Source organism: Ischnura elegans, chromosome 3 (assembly GCF_921293095.1).
Source record: "Ischnura elegans chromosome 3, ioIscEleg1.1, whole genome shotgun sequence".
Classification (NCBI taxonomy): domain Eukaryota; kingdom Metazoa; phylum Arthropoda; class Insecta; order Odonata; family Coenagrionidae; genus Ischnura; species Ischnura elegans.
In genome coordinates, this window is record NC_060248.1 from 9380158 (window position 1) to 9399962 (window position 19805).

Genomic DNA, 19805 nt, shown 5'->3' on the forward strand with positions numbered 1-19805 from the left:
CACTCAGTAACTTCCCACACACTGTTATTGAAACTATTGCATAGGGCTTTAATGTTAGTCCTAGGGATGCCGAGGGAGATAAGATGTGGCGATTTCATTGGACGTGGGAGGAATTAATGGTTGAAATTTAACATCAATGGTTTTAATAAAGCAGTGGAATTTGACTAGCAATAAGTGTTTTTGTTTACGTTATGAATATGTCATTCCACGAAGTCACGCTTAGTAATTCTAAATTCCTCTGGCTCCATCACCTCTCGCCATATAGCGTTCCCTCAGGAACTGAAATCGGTCTTTCCTTTTAACCTTCTGAATCCAAAATGGTTAATTCACGGAGTTTGGAAGTTTATTTCAAATAACAGTCGCTTTGGATCAAAGAATCACTAATTGCTCTCCTAGACCTTCATCTGTCAACATAACTGTTTCCCGATATAGACAATCACGGTGCTGAAGTCGACTTAAAGCTCAAGTGTAGCTACCGCACCACATTTAAGATTATATTTAAGTGAAGTCACTTAAGTTAAGTGTGTAGTGTAGACAAGGCAATACGGATTACCTGATACACTGAGAACCATTCAAAACAAATGACGGGATTCGGACTGTTCAGTTCATGTCGATGATTCGTTCGAATGAGCGATTCGTTCGTGAACGGGGTAATGAAAACACGAGGATCCCTCCGCGGTGGCCGTCGCTCTGCCCTCTCCACTCGTGCTCTTGGCGTCGCGTCGTCGCCTTCGCCAGCATGGAGCTCCCAGCATTATCATCACCACTCGCGATGCGGCGCGCTCTCCTCCTTCTGCTGACGGCCTCATGCGCTGTGATCGCATCCGCAGCAACCAGGGAAGAAAAAGGTACGGCACACAACGGGCACGCGCGCCACCATTTATTCACGACAGCGTTTTTCTCTTTGAGCATTCAAGGTAGGCGTGGGTGGAGTGATTAGCTAGTTATGAGTAACATCCCTCGTTTGAATTCTCTCTTCAATTCGTAGAATTTTCGCGAACAGCAATTTGAAATACAGTTTATTTCAACAATATTCGTACCGATCACTGTAATAAAACGTACAAAATATGTCTATGGTGTATGCATAACCTTTATTTGCAATCTGTACCTATCGCAGCCATGTAAACACAAATCATTCAACTGGACTCGTTAGTTTTCTTTATTCGCGAACACTCCTCCACACTAAAATTTACGTATTTGAGGTAGCTATTGAACAAATAAATGGACCGCCCGCATTCTTCCGTGTCTACTCCTCGAATTAGACGCAGCGAACATTCACAGGACTCAGCCCTTTCGCCGATGAATTGATCAGGGCCGGATCAAAGGAGAGGAGCCAAGGGGCCCGGGCCCTGGGACACCGACCAACGTAGGGCCACCCGCCAAGTATGAGTCTTCCTCCAATATGTAGATAAATCTTACAAAATCGGAAAAAACAGACAAAACCATCACGTTTGAGGGGATTCGAAGTGAATCTGGGTTGTTTTTTGTTTAACATGTAGTCGTAAACATTGCCGTAAATAAATGGTTAACGCTACTGTCAAAAACACTTCATCCTTTGGCGTTCTTAATTTATCTCTGAATGCAACCAGTGACACGCTAATCCTGTTATTATATTGTAAAAGGCAACCCCTTGAAACAGTGGGTGTCCCACCAAAACGGGCCCCAGGCCACCCACATCCTAAATTTCGGCCCTACAGTTGATGACGTAACGAGGTCATTGAGATGGGGTCACCGCTGCTCACCCACTTCTCGACCTTGTGCATGGGCCTCGCGTAGCTTGTGTTTGTTCAGGCTCTTGTGAGCGATTCCTTCCCCAAATTAACGGCACTTTCCCAACGAGTAAAATGGACCTGAACTGAAATGACGTCACCAACTCGAAGAAAAAAAACTGAGCGACAACTTTTCCTTTCTCTTTCTTCAGATTTACGAGGGAATGCCTAAATTTGGACGATTTTTTTTATCATTGATTTTATTTTACTTATTCTAATTGACACGATTCGTTTGCAATTTATTTTTTCAGTGTGTTAGATCTTTAGAAGTAAAAAAGGAAGAAGTATTTTTCTAATTTTCAATCCGTCGTTCAGCGGTCTGAAATCGAGAAAAGGTGGACCATGGTTCAAAAATGACGTTTTTTGGAATTGGAAATAAAAAATGATGAACTTGTGATAAGGAGTTAGTGATCTAGATGGGCATCTTATTTTGAAAGATGGATACATGGTTTGCTTAGGGAAAACTATCGTCAACTGGAATGCCCAAATGAAAACAAATGGCAACTATGAAAAAAAAATGCTCAAACATGATTGGCATTTGATGAATGGGATTTCGTTTGGGGTGTACATCCTTCGCTCTCTAACACAGCCACTCACAAATGAAAAAAATGTCTGACGCCCTGTGGGTTTCAATTCTCTTGATTAATCGTACACCAGTACAGGTTCTTTAGAAAATATAATTTTAGTTTTTTCCTTATTTTGTATATTTTTTATCTAATGCACTATTCCATGATATCCAGAGCGACATTACGGAGCGCGGTGAAGTGTAGGTGAAAACTCTCGCGGTGAGATCAGTAAGACGACACTATGAATTCCGTTTTGTAACTATCTTATTATAACCTCCTATTTTTTTTATTTGACGGTTTTTATATGACATCAAAGCAATGTAAGAAACGAGCATCTTCTTACACAGTCGCACGAAAAAGTACAAAGTTACACGAGGTTGATATTCATCGTTTAAAAAAATATTTTGCCAATCCGGGATTCAAGCCCGGATCTCCCGATTACCATGAGGTAGTAGTCCACTAATTACACCGCCAAGCCCTCTTCTTTCAATGCAAATCTCAGGATGGGTTTTACCGATCAAGTTGTTGACGTCTCAAGTCCATTAACGGCAAAGGAGATATGCATTTTGGCGAAGGAGATGGAGGTCGTGGTTACTGTAAGCAATTGTCGGAGGAATAAACCCAACTTTTTCGCTATTCCGCGACGGACGTATTTCAAAACACAGCACGAAACAAGCGACTTTGTTCGAACAGTTTTTACGCGGTTCGATTCCCCGTCCAGGTGAATTTCTTCGCACGGCTATTAATGTGGTGTAGCTTTTGCAGTAGCGGAGCGAATTCTCAAAAATTACTAGAGTCAAACAGAATTTTATACATTGTTGACGCTAAATTACTGTCCTCCATAGGTTTATACATTTTTACTGGTTATTTGTTTAATAGCTCTGGTGGTTTTTGGCGCTTTATTTTTTGTAAATAATGATACGTGTATGGGTAGCATCATTACTTTTTCTTGATAACGAGTTCTTTAAATTTTTTGCTGTCCCTATGAACTTTATTTTCACATTATGGTTTCTCATTCAATTATTGTTTTTTTCGGCATAGTTCATACATATAAAGGCATGGTCAGATAGGAAATATATATTTTTGTTGGCATAAGTGATTTCTGATAAACTTACGCTTTCGTACACTCATACGGTCCATCTCAATCCAATTTTTAATTTATGGTTACACGTAACGATTTCCATTTGAGACGATGTCTCTCAGCAGTGGCGAAGCCAAGAATTTCGTTCGGGGGGTGGAGGGGGGGTCCAAAACCAGGTGGGAAAATATTTTTAAAACGGGGTACTCAGTAATGGGTTTTAAACTAATTTTAACACTTTTCATAATCGAAAAAAATCATTTTTTAAATAAATATTTTGCAAATTCATGATTTTTCAATATTTTGTTTTATTTTATGAAGGAAAATAACTGTATTATTATATTTCGGGGGGTCCGGATCCCCTTGGCTACGCCACTGTCTTCCAGCCATGCTGTTTTGATAAAAGTGTTTATACTGCATGTGATATTACAATGGATTCAAGGAGTTATTTCTTCTGGAAACCAGCAGATGAGATAAACGTTTAGGTGACATATTGTACGTGACTGAGCTGAATCCCATTAGCACGTACCATTCTGTTTCTAAATAATTCGCATTTATTGCGTTCAGAGCGACGTTTTTAAGAGATTGTGCACGGCGTCCGCAGGAGCGAAATTTTTGGCATAATTTATAATAATTTAGTTAACAATAATAAAAATGACGATATAAAAGTTTTAGGTTTATGGTTAGATAGAACACACGCATTTTTTTCATTTTTGATACTATGCTTACAATCGAGCTTAAGCATAAGCTTTAATATCAATTGCGGCGAAAGATCGATGCCTTAACCCTTTCGCAGATAAGTAGATGACGTCACGAGTACCAGCAGATTGGGTAACCGTTTATGGGAGTCTATTAGTGGATTACGATTTAGCGTCCGAGTGAAACTCATTCCAAGTTTTTAATTCCAAATGTTTTAAAATTCCCCATTTTGTTAGAATGATCTCTCCGTAACCGAATGTAAGTTATTTTTACATAATTAATGCTGATAATGTATTTTCTATGGTATATTTTTTATACATGGTAGTCAATCGATTGGGTTAGGTTTGCTTGGAACATTGTAAGATCGCCTGCTTCCCATCCCACATAGGACTTTCCCCATCAGTTCACAATAAAGCTCGTATGACACTGCCCAATTTATTGGACATTGGATTTTCGGCCAACTGACACACTCCAATTTCTAGTCCAATATCCTTTTCACAATTTTGGACACAATTTCTCGCCCAATTTGGAATTTAGACCAGGATCTATTTTCTCGCGGCCAATCTCCAATCAGAAGTCAGTTTTTTTTACTCCTAGTGGCCAAAACAAGAAGCTCTTCGCAAAACATCATTAGGTTTGGGTGTAAAACATTGGATTTGTTCCGAAAATTCGCTTGAAGTTTTTAACATGTGGACGAAAGAAGTTGTTTCGATACTGATTAAAGCGTACAAATCACACGAATGCCTATATACAACGTGAAATTATCGAAATACAATGGCGTCCTCTAGCGGGACATTTGAACACTATTTCGGCCAACATTGGTGTAAATATTGATAACATACTGTACGTAACTCCCAATATTTTAAACAATCTTGCGCGCCGATTTATTGGCCAATAAATTGGAAAGTGTCATGCGGGCTCAAGGCCTTGATTCTAATCGCTAATTCGTTAAAATTCTATCCAATATATTCCCTTACTCCTCCTCTCTTGGTAATCCAACATCCTTCCCTCTAACATGGATTTCAACCCTTTTAGTGCCAGCCTATTTTTCCCTATGGTATGCTGAAGAAGTACAGAGCTTTATTTTGGCGAATTTGTAGGTTTGCACTTAAAAATTTACATAAAGCTTAGTGTGCTTTTTCAGAAACTTTTTTTTTATGAATCACACGATCATTTCCTAGTGATCACTATCGCGATCAATAGAGCGATCACTCGCAAATGATAGTCGCCGGCAATTGTTTTTCGCGATCAGCGAAGAGGATTCCCATCGCTATTTTTCATCACCTGTCCGGTCGCTTTTTCCGTCGCTAAAACCGTCACTAAAACCCCATATCAGCCAATCAGAAAGCATTCAGTATTGAGCGATTGCAGCGCAACGTTTGACAATCGTGGGAACGACATAAGTAAACATAAACACGCTATACATATTTTCGTGATGCGGGTCCCATGACAACGAGCTGTGGTATATGGGAAGTGATGCGAAAGGCGACGGCGGGAGGGACCGTGTGATTCAGAATAATGATCATTATAGAGCGATCACTTAAATTCCCGTCGCGAAAAGCGATCGCTCTAGCCCTTTCGCGCCGGACGTTGAAATGAATTCTTCGTTTTGTTCTGTACCGAGGCAAATTTTTAGACGGAATTTTAGCGTTAAAAATAACGGATTTCCGGACTTATAATCTTATTACCTTATATTTACTAACTTTGTTGTTAATAACGCCAGAAACCCGTTTAAAATTCCATAATGCTTAAAAAAACGTTAGTGATTATTTTAGAAGAGTAAATCATTTAAAATCAACTACAATGTTTGGTTGGAAAAAAACACCGGTAACGTAATAAGTTGACCGTTGATTCGTGCTATGATAGGGTTAGAGGGTGAAGTCCAGTGGGAGGGGTAAGGGACGGGCACCCCCTTGAGTCAGGCCCCAAATCTGAGGGACGAAAATACCCAGGCAACTCACCCCTAAAAAAGAGCTCCTTAAATATTGTTTGTATTGTATTTTGTGCAGAGAGGTTTAAAATATTCTTATGCTACTCGCAGTACAAAAACGTTTTTCTATTGTAGGCGCCGGCGGGAAAGGGCTGGTGATAACTTTTCGCGGCGAAAGAAAATGATCGTGTGATTAAGGGTTAATATCCTCTCCCCGCTCATTACTCGCTCAATCTGTTTCCTCCACATCTTATTTAGGAGATTTCTCTCCTCGCTCACCATGTCTAGTACTTCATCATTCCAATTCCTTTCCGTCCACTTCACCATCTCCATTCTTCCTATTCTCCATGTTCCTCGCAGCGCTTGTATAACGAACCCATTAGAACCTGCTGCCCTCCGACTGACTGGCTGATCAACGCCTGATCATCCGGGAACTACCTCACTGATTTAAATGTCATTCACACCGCCTTAATTCCAGCTTCCAACTGGTCTCGCGCCTCCCTTAGCATCTCCTCAGTAGGTATACTCGCTGAAAAGTAATGGCGATGGCGGACAGCCTTGTGGCATACATAACCTCCCAATATATGTTTCCCCGGCTTCCTTAAATGAGTGTAATTCGCACTCATGTGTTTTACAATTAGTCCAGGGAGAGCTCTACCTTCAAATAGCCAAATCGATCTCTGAGAGAGTCACTGAAACCTGGCCTGACTCATCGGTAAATTATTTGCGTACCCAGAAACCGCAAAATTCCAGATCAGATTCTTTCCTAGCCTTATCTTTGAATTATTACATAACGATCTCCCAATAAGCTCTTCCCTATTCATGGATTTGTTTTTATTATAAAAAAACTACAAAATAAAGGGAAACAATGGAAGTTTTGTCATTTAAGCAAAAATCAGATTGGATCAAAAATCATGATTATCATTTGAGCTAACTTTCTCTATCCTTCAGAAACGATGCTGAAAACACGAAAGGTAGAGAATTGAATGAGGGATTTCATTTTTCGTCTTTAAAGTGATCTATTTGGTAAGCATTGATGAGTTCATGAGTTGCGGACTTTTAAAATCGAATTTTCAGCGAAGAAGCATGGGTCAGTGGCGGTTGCGTGTGTGTTTGGCGAATAGCTCGCGGGAGGGAAGGTCAGCGATCGCTGGGAGTGAAACCAGTTTCCGAATGAATCAAGGTGACATTGACCGCGAGAAGTCTTACGCGCTGCTGGATCTGCCGTGCCCCTACAATCGCCGAACTCCTAAGCAATGGAAACAGCAAAGCATAATGGCAACGAAGGAGATAAGCAGAGCTGAGAAAGTTACCGAAAGAAAATATACTTATTGGAAATAAAGAAATATTACCTTTTTAAGGTTCACTGTTATTTAATTATGGGCACGACCCGGGTTTCGTAACTTGGTTACATCGTCAGGTGACTGATCTTGCATGCACCATACATTTATACACAAAGCACACAAAGTACACAAATATGGCAGTGAGGACATCTATCGGAAATGAAAAGGAAAGGATAAACCTTTTCCTTTCCGATAGATTGTGTTCTTTGTCACTGTCATTGTGTTCAGAATGAGAATCAAGGCATTGTGTTCACTGTCATATTTGTGTACTTTGTGTATAAATGTATGATGCATGCAAGATCAGTCACCTGACGATGTAACCAAGTTACGAAACCCGGGTCGTGCCCATAATTAAATAACAATGAACCTTACAAAATTTTATTTCTTTATTTCCAATATGGAGAGGTTTCACAAAGTAAAGCCTGAAGTTATTAGTTAAAAAACACTTAGTTGAAGGAAAAAGTTACTTTTCTAGAATAGTGACTGAAAAAAGTAATTTTTTAATTTCCTTTAAAAAGTAACTATAAATACACCTTTAAAATCCATTATGAGCACGGAAATGAACTCGCGGCGAGGAACATCCGAAAGAAATCATTAGGAATTTAAAGATCAAGGAAATTATTAATGTAAATAGGCACAATAGTGGACGAAATAAGAGAAAAGCAATTGGAGTGGTAAAGAATAAAGAATAAAGAAATATTTATTGTTCTTGGACCTTTATGGTCCACTAAGAACATACAAGGGCTTACATTCATATTAGAGCTCAGTGCACTGAAGAATAAGATACATGCAAAAAAATAGAAAATAAATTGTAACAGAATATAGTGGCATATTGGTACAATTACATTTTTTCTTGTAATAGCATTTTAGTGAACATTAGATTTTTAAAAGACATCAGTGATTTTGCGGTTTTGATTGGTTCAGGAATACCATTCCATAGCCTTGACCCAACAACTGAAAATGAATTATCAAATGCAGTGGTTCGATGTTGAGGAACAATTAAAAAATCAGCTGATAATCTAGTTACAACATTGCGATATTTCTCTTTACTCTGAAAAAATTGCATAATGTATTCTGGCTGTTTGCAATTAAAAAGTTTGTATAAAAAAGAGGCAAGCATGTATTGCCTCCTTGTTTTTGCTTTAAGCCATTCTAATTTAGAGAAATAAGGGGATATATGTTCATCTTTTTTAAGATCATAAATGAACCTAACACACATATTTAATTGCCGTTGAATCAGGGTGTTAATCTTTTCGGTTAGGTCATTATATACAAGGCAGCAGTAATCAATATGGGGGAATATTAACGAGGATACAAGTTGCTTGCGTGTATGAGAGGGCATAAGGTTTTTATGAATTTTTAGCTGAAACAAGATCATGTTGATCTTATTGCTGATGGCTTTAACATGGTTTTGCCAAGACAAATTAGGCATCAATAAGACTCCAAGATTTTTAACGGAGTTGGTATATGATAATTCGGCATCACCAACAAAAATCTTGGGCAGAACATCAAAGTCGACATGTTTGAGTAGTTTTGAGGTACCAAATAACATAGATTTTGTTTTCCTAGGGTTAAGCACAAAGTTATTGTCTGCAGCCCATGAAGTGATGGCCTGAACGTCCTGATTTACTTTGGAAATTGCATCATTCAGCTCATACAAATGACAGTGAAAATAAATCTGTAGGTCGTCGGCATATAAGAGATATTTACAGTTTAGAATACACCTGGGTAGATCAAGGACATACAGGGAAAATAGGAGAGGACCAAGAACTGACCCTTGGGGGACCCCGCAATGGACAGTAGTCCATTGCGATGTATTCCCATTCGCGTCCTTGACTGCCTGTTGACGATCTTTTAGATAGGAGTAAAACCAGTTAAGTGAGGAACAGGAAAAATTAAGGTTTTTCAACTTGTGGAGAAGTTTGGCGTGATTAACAAGACCAAAAGCATTGGTGAAATCAAATAGTACCAGAATTGTAACCATCCGTTTATCAATTCCTTGACGTATATCATCCGTTAATTTGAGTAGCGCTGTTTGCGTAGAGAAGTTTTTCCGAAATCCAGATTGATATGGATCATGCAAGTTGCATTGGTCCAGATAATTCGTTACCTGCTGAAAAAAAATTCTTTCTAAGCATTTAGAAAGAGAGCACAGAATAGAGATTGGCCGATAATCACTGGGAGAAGTTGGTTTTTTAACTTTTTGTATTGGTGTGATTAGTGAATATTTCCATACATTCGGAAATTCAGATGACGATAAGGAAAAATTATAGATATCAAGTATTACAGGTAGAAGTACAGTTGACGCGGCCTTTATAAATTTAACTGAGATTCCATCGACCCCAGTTGAGTTCGATTTAGAGAGAGATAACGTTTTACGTAGGTTGTGTGGGGTTACGTGTTGAAGAAATTTCTCTCGTTATAAGGTACAAGTGGATCAAGGTTAGAGAGACTGAATATGTCAGCAATGTTATTTGCCTCGAAGGTAAAGGCGGGAGTGAAGTGCTTGTTTAGATCATCGATAGATAATTCATGTAAGGGCTGCTTGTTTCGTCGCTGCACGAGTCCAAGACTTCTAAGTTCCCTCCAGACCTTGTTTGGTTCTGTCAAATTGGAGAAGGTGGTTGCATAATATTTTTTCTTGGCTTCCGTGACGAGATGCTTTACCTGATTACGCAAGACGATAAACTCAGTGTAAGCAGTCTGGCTTTTTGTTCGTGTGAAAATTCTACGTGAAATATCACGTTCCTTCATTTTTTGCTTAATGTCACTAGTCAGCCAGGGGGCTGAAGGCCGTCTAGGTGCGCATGTTCGCAGGGGGGCATGACAATTTATGCACTCTAAGAATTTCTGATTAAAGAGTTCTAATTTTGAATCAATGGACGAGGAGCTAAATATGTTGTTCCAGTCAAAGGTGAGCAGATCGTCCTGAAACTTTGCTGTATCGAAATTTTTAAGATCACGATAGAGAATTTTAGGAATAGGAAGACGAGGGGAATTGAATGAATAAGAGAGTAAAATTTTGTCATGTGCGGAGAGGAAAGGCACAGGGAATTGTGAGAATGAAGAGAGTTTTTCAGGGGAATCAACTATACAGAGATCAAGGAGAGTATTACTATGTTCTGTATGATGCGTGGGCTGCGTTGAGGCCAGATGAAGATTATAATTAAAAATGAAATTCCTGATGAAGGAAGAATGACAGCTGTCCCGTAGCAAATCGGCGTTAAAGTCACCTACAATTACAATGTTTTTATAGTTTGGACTAAAAGTTGTATATGCTTCTTCAATATCAGTCAAGGACCCAACATTTGGAGGTCTGTAAACAACAAATAGAAGAAGTTTAGAAAGGTTTATACCATGCACTTCAATAACTATGAACTCGGGTCGGCATTCATAGGTCGCGGAAGAGGTCGCCAGCACCGACGAACTCAGTCGATAATGAATGAAGGCACCAACCCCGCCACCGCCTTTCCCGATCCGATCATGTCTCAGCAAGTAATGTTCACTAAGATCAACCATGCTATCAGGAATATTTGGTTTTAACCATGTTTCGGTTAAACAGATTATATCACTTACACAGGAAGAAAAATGAACCCGAAATTCGTCGATATGACACAGTAAAGATTGACAATTGACGAGGGAAATGTTGATTTCATTAGCAATTGGTACGTGGAACGAATGGAAAATGAAAAAACCCCAAGGAAATATTGCCGTGATCTCTGAAGGAAGTCGAGGGATGAGAGGCAGGCCTACGGAAGGCTTGATTATGTGGTGGGAAGAAAGAAGAAATGAATGCTGAAAGAGGATTGGATGAAGAATTGTGGAAGGAGGCAGAGAGGAAGAATAAGAACCGGAAGATATAGAACGCCGTCAACTGATACATCATACGTGTTAAAGGGATTCAATATCTCTATGAAATGCTAAATGCTCGAAAAGCAATTTTAAATGAAGATTTCAATATTATCGATTTCAACATGTAAATTTTGAAATTGATGCACTTCATAACTTCCTATGGTTTACTGGCGCGACCCGAGTTTCAAAACGTAGTTACATCGTCATGGTTGAGAAACCCTGCTCACGCTCACTAAAAACTTTTCTTACAAAGCTTTTCTTTTTCTCTCAAAGCTTACTCTTAAAGTTATCAGTTACATTTTGGAACAGTACTTACCAACAATATAAACAATGCTATACAAATAATGCAACAGGAACAAACTAGAAATAATATTTTCTGATGATAATTCAGGGAGGCAAATTTTATGAAAATAATGCAAAAAGTATGAAAACAAGGGTAGAAGGACAGGTGGAAGGGAAGAAGGGCAAGTGACGGCCCCGAATGAGTTGCATAGGACAAAGGGTTATAAAGGATGTGAAAGAGAAGAAATACGTAACTATGAAATGGCTAGCGAATAGGAGAGAGAAATGGAGAGCTGCGTCAAACCAATCTTAGGATTGTTGACTTATGACGATGATGATGGATAAAAAAACAAAAGATAACAACTTCGTAAAAATTCGGTTCAGTCAAACGACATTGCTTGCTAGGTAGGCTCCGTCATATTTACCATCAAATATTACTTGGCATCTAACATAAGCAAAGATGAATGAACTTATACCGCGTTATCTTACGGGTGAGAAAAATTAAGGCAGAGGACGATTCAGGTTCCGAGTCGTTGCCCATTCCCAAGGGCATATGTTTCAGTCGCCCTGAGAATGGACAACGAGACGGAAGCCGAAACGTCGGCTGCCTTAATTTTTCTCACCCGTGCGCAAACCCGAGAGAAGTTTATTTATAGCATTCGCCGGGAAATTGTTAAATTTATACATAATAAGCAAATACGTTCAGCTTTGGTTCTATTGCAGCGATTACTATCCTTATCTTTAATGAGGTCGCCATGCAAAGGTACAAGCTATGCGTAAAAAGCTGGATTGTATGCATAAAAACCTATTTTCAAATTTAAATATGTAGCGGGACCAGTCACTGAGATATTTTTTTTTACGGATGTCACCCGCAATGCATAAAGTTTGCGAAAAATCCGCTGAGAAAAAATCATCCACCTGGTCAATCCCGGTCAAGGCGAATGATTCTTGAAACGAAATTTGAAAACACGAAAAATCCACAGAGAAAAAACATCATTCGCCTTGACCGGATTTGACCGGGCAAATGATTTTTTTCTCTGTGGATTTTTCGTATTTCCAAAATTTTCCCACTTTTGTCCTTCAAAGTTTAGGATAAAAATGGAAGCTTGAGTTTATATGTTCCATACTTATCAATGAAGTACGTATTTCATACAGTTTTATTTGAATAAATAGCACTAATGTTTATGGCAAACATGTGATGTATTTCGTCTTGGATGGAATAACACAATTTTGAAAAACAGGAAGAAAATGAGATTTCACGTCTAATTTTCCCTTAAACCTATTTAAAATGAACGATGATACGTTATTATTCAACTGACCCATTACTTCCTTAGAATCCACAGAAAACTTTAAATACCCAGTGCTAGTGTGTGCCCTAAAAACTAGTGTTTCCGCAGTTGAACTTCTAAAAATGTTAAATATTACAATTCCAAATGTATCGATTAGTCGGAAAATTTCGGTGAAGTGGCTTCTTATCATTTCATTCAGATTTTATCATGATGATCCATCTCTACCAAATTTGGATTACAATAGGGTTGTTCAAGCCTATCAGAACGGTCTAAAAAAACGAATGTATATCACTTCTGATGTAATTTCATTTTGATTGGGATGAATGACAGATGCGTTGAAAAAGTAATGATGGAATTATTAGCAATCAAAATTCGAACAATTTTAAACGCCGCCAAAAACGGTCCGCCATCTTGAAATAGAGGTGATGACGAAACAAGCCTGTACCCTCGATCGCTCGATGCCAAGCTGAGCACTCTGCATGCCGACTGGACATTTGCCAAGGTTATTCCTTATTTTGAAATGGCCTATGTTGTGCATGAAGCTTCCGGATGGATCAAGGCGACATAAAATCCATTCTTCAAGTTAGGCAGGCAACGTATGTAGTGTAATTGTTGACAGGAATTGAAAGTTTTGTATAGCTGCATTTGCAAGGAAACTACCTACGTGCAGTGAACTTTCATTTTGCCGCTAGTGCAAGTGAACAAAATTTGTGCCCTTAATGTACCCCTGAGTGAATTGATTGCATATAGACGATGAAGTAAAGAGTGAAGTGAGTTGTGAATGTAACGTCTTCGACGAAATTATTTATTTCTTCCATGCTGGTTCAATCAACCCTATACATTTCGATCTAAGGTATCTAACTATTGCGAAGGATATGTTTCATATTTGAGCTAGTTGTACTTAGAGGATACATCGAACTTATATTCATTTTCATTCGTTTGTTCGCCTCTAAGTTCTGTTTGATTTTAATACCTGTTGCCAATTCATTTGGAGCATTCGTCAGTGTTTACATTTCACGAATTTCGTTGCGCTGTTGTTTGTTTTGGTCATATTTTGGTTACGGTAGTAGTGAAAGTGAAATTCGAAGTTTTTTGATGTTACAATAACTGGTTTAGCTAGTTTAATAATTTGTTTCAGCCTATTCATTTCATTGTCTTCGTAATGTCAACGTAAAATAACGTAAACTGATTCCAAGTCGTTAGTGATGAGTGGTAAGTGAGGTGTGGAGAATCCTTTCGAACTTTCGAACACAAATTGTTTTGTGTGTGCAGAGTGATTGGAAAACCGATTTTCATGTTTTATTAGTGTTACATAATAGTGTTTTATATTTATTGTGAGCCAAGTTTTTTATTGAATCAGTTGATTTGGAATATACTGATTATACGTATCAAAAAGACAGCTTGTGAAATGTGTGCGTTGTAGTGCTATTTGTGATATGATGAGCAATAAATATTTACAAGTAAGGGTAATTTTGCTTATTATTACTCGTATTAAAGGATAAATTTGGATTTTCTTTAAACACTGATCTGGCGGCAGACGCTGGAGATCTTTAAAAAAAGTGGAATAACCCTGCTGAGCCACTTCAAACACTGCAGTAGGGCATCTACAGGCTTGTGACGTCACACATCAATTCAAGATGGAAGTAGGCCTTTTTGGCGTAACGTAAAATTTGTCACTGTTTAAAGCCTTCTCTAAACATGTACAATGAAGAAAATAGCGTAATATAATTGTCATTGCTCCTTCTGAAGCACGATCTTTCAATTTCTTAAATAAAAAAAATATGGTGAACAACCCTATTACGGCCTCATTTGTAGTAAGCAAAGCACCACCGAATCACGCCACCAAATTCAGGCTTTAAATCGCCCAACTAAAATTATACGGAAAGCTCACTATTTTAAGCTTCAGTCAGTTCGATACATGGGCAAACGCAGCGAGGGGCAGCTGCCCACTACCCCCCAAAAATCGCAAATGTCTAAATGGAAAATAATATTTTTTCAAGCAAATAATTTTAAGAACTAATAAAGAGTTGTTACAGTTTTCTTAAAATGTTGATTTCATTCACCTTTTCCATGCTTAAATCTTATCTACAACTTGAACAACCATGGGTGTCCCCCCCCCCCTGGTTTTGATCCTGGGTACGCCCATGGTTCGATAGGATAAAAATCCTCTTAACCCTATAAGATTTTCGTGTGTGTCCTTTGATTTTCTCTCTTGCAATAACACTCTGTGCGTCCAATACGTCAAAAAATCACCCCACCATGCCTACATACTCTCGTAAGTTTCACGGCCGCTTCTTTGTTCCCTACCTTTAGGATTTCTCTGCAATTTTGGGGCCCCGCTGAGGACAAAGCAGTCGCTTTACAATAAAATCACGTGTTCTTCACATTTACCAGAGAATCTCAAAGACTGCAGAATGTAGAGAAGGGTATATGTCGTAACAGGAATTAAGGCTAGGGGGGGTTTCAGGCGCAACTAATACTGGGGGCTTGAGGGTATTGCATACCCGCCAGGGTAAGCGGGAGGTGCGGGGGCCTTCCGCCGGAAAAAAATTAAGATAAATGGTTCAAATGGTAATTTTTACGGCCTTCTGAGGGATATTTTATTAATCCTCACACTATTCTATAAGCAATATTAATCCAATTAAGTAAAATAGATTTAACTTAAAAATTTCTGTGAGCTTTAGGGGGAGTTTTATCCCCCAAAACCCCCCCTCGCATAAGTCAATCACGATGAAAACTTGGCGCGTAATCACTCGGTCATATTAGCTTATAATATCAACAGATGTGCATGGATTGAATCGCAAACGATTGTGAAGTAAGATTTCGTGCTTTCCCGGCGAATATACTGAGTGAAAAGTTCTCCTGATCTGCCAGTTATGTAGTTATGCAGTTCCTGCCTGACCCGGTGGCGATCCCGAGAACTCTTCACTTAGGTTGTGAAGTAACATCGACTCACGGTGGTCAAATTCCGAATGAGGCCACATGACTGCACAAGCCTGTTTATTGTGAAAGACCAATGAAAGCTGAAATCCGAACTACTGTATTCCTTCAGAGGACTCTGACTCAATATTGCTGGCTGCAAAGTTCTGTTCTAGCCATTTCTTCGTAGTTCTCCTCTCCCGGTAAGAACATTTCCATGAAACACGGCATCCAATCATCGTCGCCAATCTGATATCTTAGACTGCGAATTAAAGCCTGAGGTGTTTTTTCTGTCCCTTTGCTTTGCTCTTAGGTTGGAAGACTTTTAATTTATTTATTTTAAATCTCATGCTACTACCAGAAAACAGAAGTATTACTACTACTAGTAGAAATATTTAATAATAAATAAACCCTACAATATAACTCCAGCCATAGGTTTTCAGGGATCAAAATAGTAATCGCTCTTTGACCCATCATTTTCTGAATCTCACGGACATTGCCACCTTCCCTTACTCCATTGCTTATTCTGACACAATTTTACAATTGTCATTTAATTAAGAGCCAATCGTGGCGTCACAATCGCTGTTAGCGGCCGTGAATTCTGATTGACTGAAAGACGGTACCAGCGATAGAGGAAAGGACGTGTCGAGTGATGGAAAAAGGGATGGGATTCCCATCCCTGGAGCCATCGCAGAAAACGATTGCGTGAAACGGTCATTCATCCGCCATCATTGGAGCGATCGCTGAAGCGATATCACTCGGAAGGGAAGGGCAAAAAATGATCGTGCGATGCAGGCTTAGTACTCACGATGGTCGGAGTCCAACTGAGGCAGCTTGGCCGCCACAGCTCCCTTATTGTTGAAGACAAATGAGTGCTGAAATACGAACTACCACAGAGGCAAGGGGGGTGCAGAGGAGGCCCAATCCCATTCCATGGAGGGCCGATTTCTCTTGCCGCCTCCGTCGCATTTTTAATGTTTTCAAAAATGTCCACGGCGCGGTGATGAGTGCAATGCGAAACGGTTTTTTTTTCAATATTTTGCAAAATTACGTTTGTAATTAGGAGGAATGGCATTGAAATGGGCGCTAATATGGCCTTTTTAAATGAAGTTAAAATTAACCATTAACATCCGTCTAAACCGAGATTTCTAAAACCAAATAATTTGTATATTTTAAATACAGCAACTGTGGGTAACGGATCGCAATCAATGCCTTTCGTTTCCTTTGATGAAGGAAATTACCCCATTGATTCCTTAACTACGCGGTCCCAGTAACATTGAGCATGGCGAAGGATTTTGGTGTCGTCCCATTTAATAGCATGGTCTTCATTAATGCTGTGTTCCGCCACGGCCGACTTTTCTGGTTGCGCTAATCTGAAAATTCTCCGTTGTTCTTTCAGCCTCGTCTCAATCGTTCGGCCTGTATCCCCCACATACATTTTGCCACATTCACAAGGTATTCCATAAACCCCTGGTGTCTTCAACCCAATCGGGTCTTTCACCCAGCTTGACCAAAATCCTTTGCCATGCTCAACGTTACTAGGACCGCGTAGTTAAGGAAGCAATAGAGATCCGCCTCAATCCCAAAAATTTCAATCGGGACACCGGCTTTCATCTAAGCACTACATGGAGACCTGTAATCAGCTGTATGAAAAACACATGGGTTGAACGCGAAGAATTTCAAACGACCTACAGCCAATCGGACGACACCTGAGCCGTATTGTTGTCCTCGGTAAACGGTCGATCCAGTTTAATGATAAACATGTTTATGTGCATACTGTATTTTTTCAAAGAACTGTCGACTTGCTTTCGATTGATCTATCATTTGGTTCAAATTTCGATTTTTGATGAAATGTCGAGCTTTTCATTTCAATCAAAAATCATTCAATCGACTGCTCGAAAAATCAATTTTACCGACACTTTTCCATCACTACTCGTGACGTCATCCAGTTTTCTGCGAAAGGCATCGCCACAAATAGCTCGAAAAGTTGGTGTCGGATCGAGAAACGAGATAACACGGGTCTTTTCAAACTCAATCGATTTCTACAAAAGAGAAAAATTCCCAAATGCTCCATGAAAACCTATCGAAACCGGTCGAATCTATGTGTATTATTTTTTTAGAGTGTAAATCAGTTAGTCATTCTGTTTCCACCATGATTTTATTTCCTCTCTCTAGTTGTAAGCAAAAAATTAATATAGAAATGAGGCTTGTGCATTCAATATGAATGCTCTGTCTTCTATCTGAATTGGTTGTGGCTGGCTGATGGCGCAGGAAAGGAAACAAAAAAACGTGTTTTTCGCTATTAATTAAACCATTTTTCTCTTTCCTGTTAAAAGTTGATAAAAAAATTAGTCCAGGCCGAAAAAGACTTGCTGCAGTGAAGATAGCCTTTAAAGGATTTTGCAGCTATAGTTCTCTTTCACAGCCGGCTTAGCTGATTTTTCATGAAGGAGAAATATATTTTTTGCAAATGTTCTCCCATATAACACTTTCCTAAAATTGGGGGATCATTTTGAGATTGCCTCAGCGACTCCTGCCCGAAATGCATCCAGCTTGACTGCTTCTTGTATGTATCTAATTGATAATGCATTTTAGAGTTTTCCTGTTCAGCAAATGCATAATTTTCTCTTCTAAAATTTGGGAACAAAATTCAATATGCTGCAATTAGGTGCACTACAACACCCGAGGCTTTTTCTGAAAATCACTGCTAGTGTTTTGATGAACATCACTGCTAGTGTTTTTGCCGGCCTCGGTGGCGATGGGGTAAAGTCCTCGCCTGCCAATCCGTAGGTCGTGGGTTAGAATCCCACCTGGGTAGACGGTCCCTATCCAGGGCATGGATGTTTGTGTTGTTGTTTATCCCCCGTTGTAAAGGCCCTAAAGTGCTGTTTACGGGGAAGTTGGAAGTAAAAAATAAAAACATCCGTTTGATTTCCAGTGTGCGAGGGAACACACCGAGGCCTGGAGGAGCCCTCCAACTACGACTCGTACCTCAGTGACATGCGTCAGCGCTACACCGGCTGCACTTTTGTCCGGGGTAACCTGGAGCTGACTTGGCTTCGAAGCCAGGACCTCGACCTGTCCTTCCTCAGCGACATCCGAGAGGTGTCCGGATACGTGCTGATGTACAACGTGGGCGCGCGCAGAGTGCCGCTCACCAGCCTTCAAATCATCCGGGGAGAGAAGCTGATGAAGACGACGGCAAGGAGCGAGTCCTTCGCCCTCCTCGCCACAATCGTCACCACGCAGTACTTGGAGATGCCCGCGCTGAGGGGTGAGTAACTTCATCACCACTCGACAATCCTAAGATTGGTTTGACACAGCTCTCCACTAAATTCTCACACCTTAGCATTACCTACTTCTTTTTCATATCCTTCTTTACCTTTTCCATTCATTTCATTCGAGATCTTCCTTTTCCGTTTTTGCCCTCTCTTTAGCCTCTCGAAGATTGTCTTCACCAGGTCATCACGTCCCAAGATACACAAGAGGTTGTTACGACTTCCTATCGATGTTTATAGTATGTAGAGTGTATGGTAGTGTGTAGAGTATTTATGGGTGGAATACTCGAAATATCACGATCCCAAAGAAGGCAATTTGGTGGCCCATTTGCTTGCTGTGGCGTCGCTCGCGGGCCGCTGTGTGCGCCCTGTAACGTCGTGCCTTTGTCCATCGCCATTTGTATTTAATTCGTATATTTAATTTCGTTCCTTACTTGGGTTTTTGACTGCATTAATTTTTTATGATAATGCATTTTTTTGCTAGGTTGATGTTTTAGCTTGTTTATTGTTTGTTTGAAAGATCAATGCTATGTGTTGTTGATAAAAAGAGGGGTATTATTAAAGAGAAAGCTCAAGGCAGTAGACGTGTAATAAAGAGGGTCAATACAAAATTGAGATTTTCAAGAATTTCTAATTACTTTGGGGATCCAGGCGTCGCAGCCCCGCAGATTGTCTGATTGGGAAAGAGAGGTAAGCGCAGCGTGCGGATGTCCGGTGATGGAGTCAGAAACCAAGTGGTCTTACAGATTTGAGGAAAACAAGCATTTTTGAGGTCAAAATGTCCGTAATGCCACAGGAAG

The 19805-nt window shown here is 39.7% G+C and overlaps 1 protein-coding gene across 1 annotated transcript in view; it reads left to right on the plus strand.

Moving 5' to 3' along the window:
- Positions 1–689: 689 nt before the first annotated feature.
- Positions 690–19805, plus strand: part of LOC124155430 (epidermal growth factor receptor-like) — a 44641-nt gene continuing 25525 nt past the window's right edge. Inside the window, exons 1-2 of the mRNA XM_046529235.1 lie at positions 690–848; positions 18666–19001. Of these exons, the coding sequence (XP_046385191.1) occupies positions 740–848; positions 18666–19001 (445 nt within the window). The 5' untranslated portion in view covers positions 690–739. The remainder of the gene's footprint in view (positions 849–18665; positions 19002–19805) is intronic.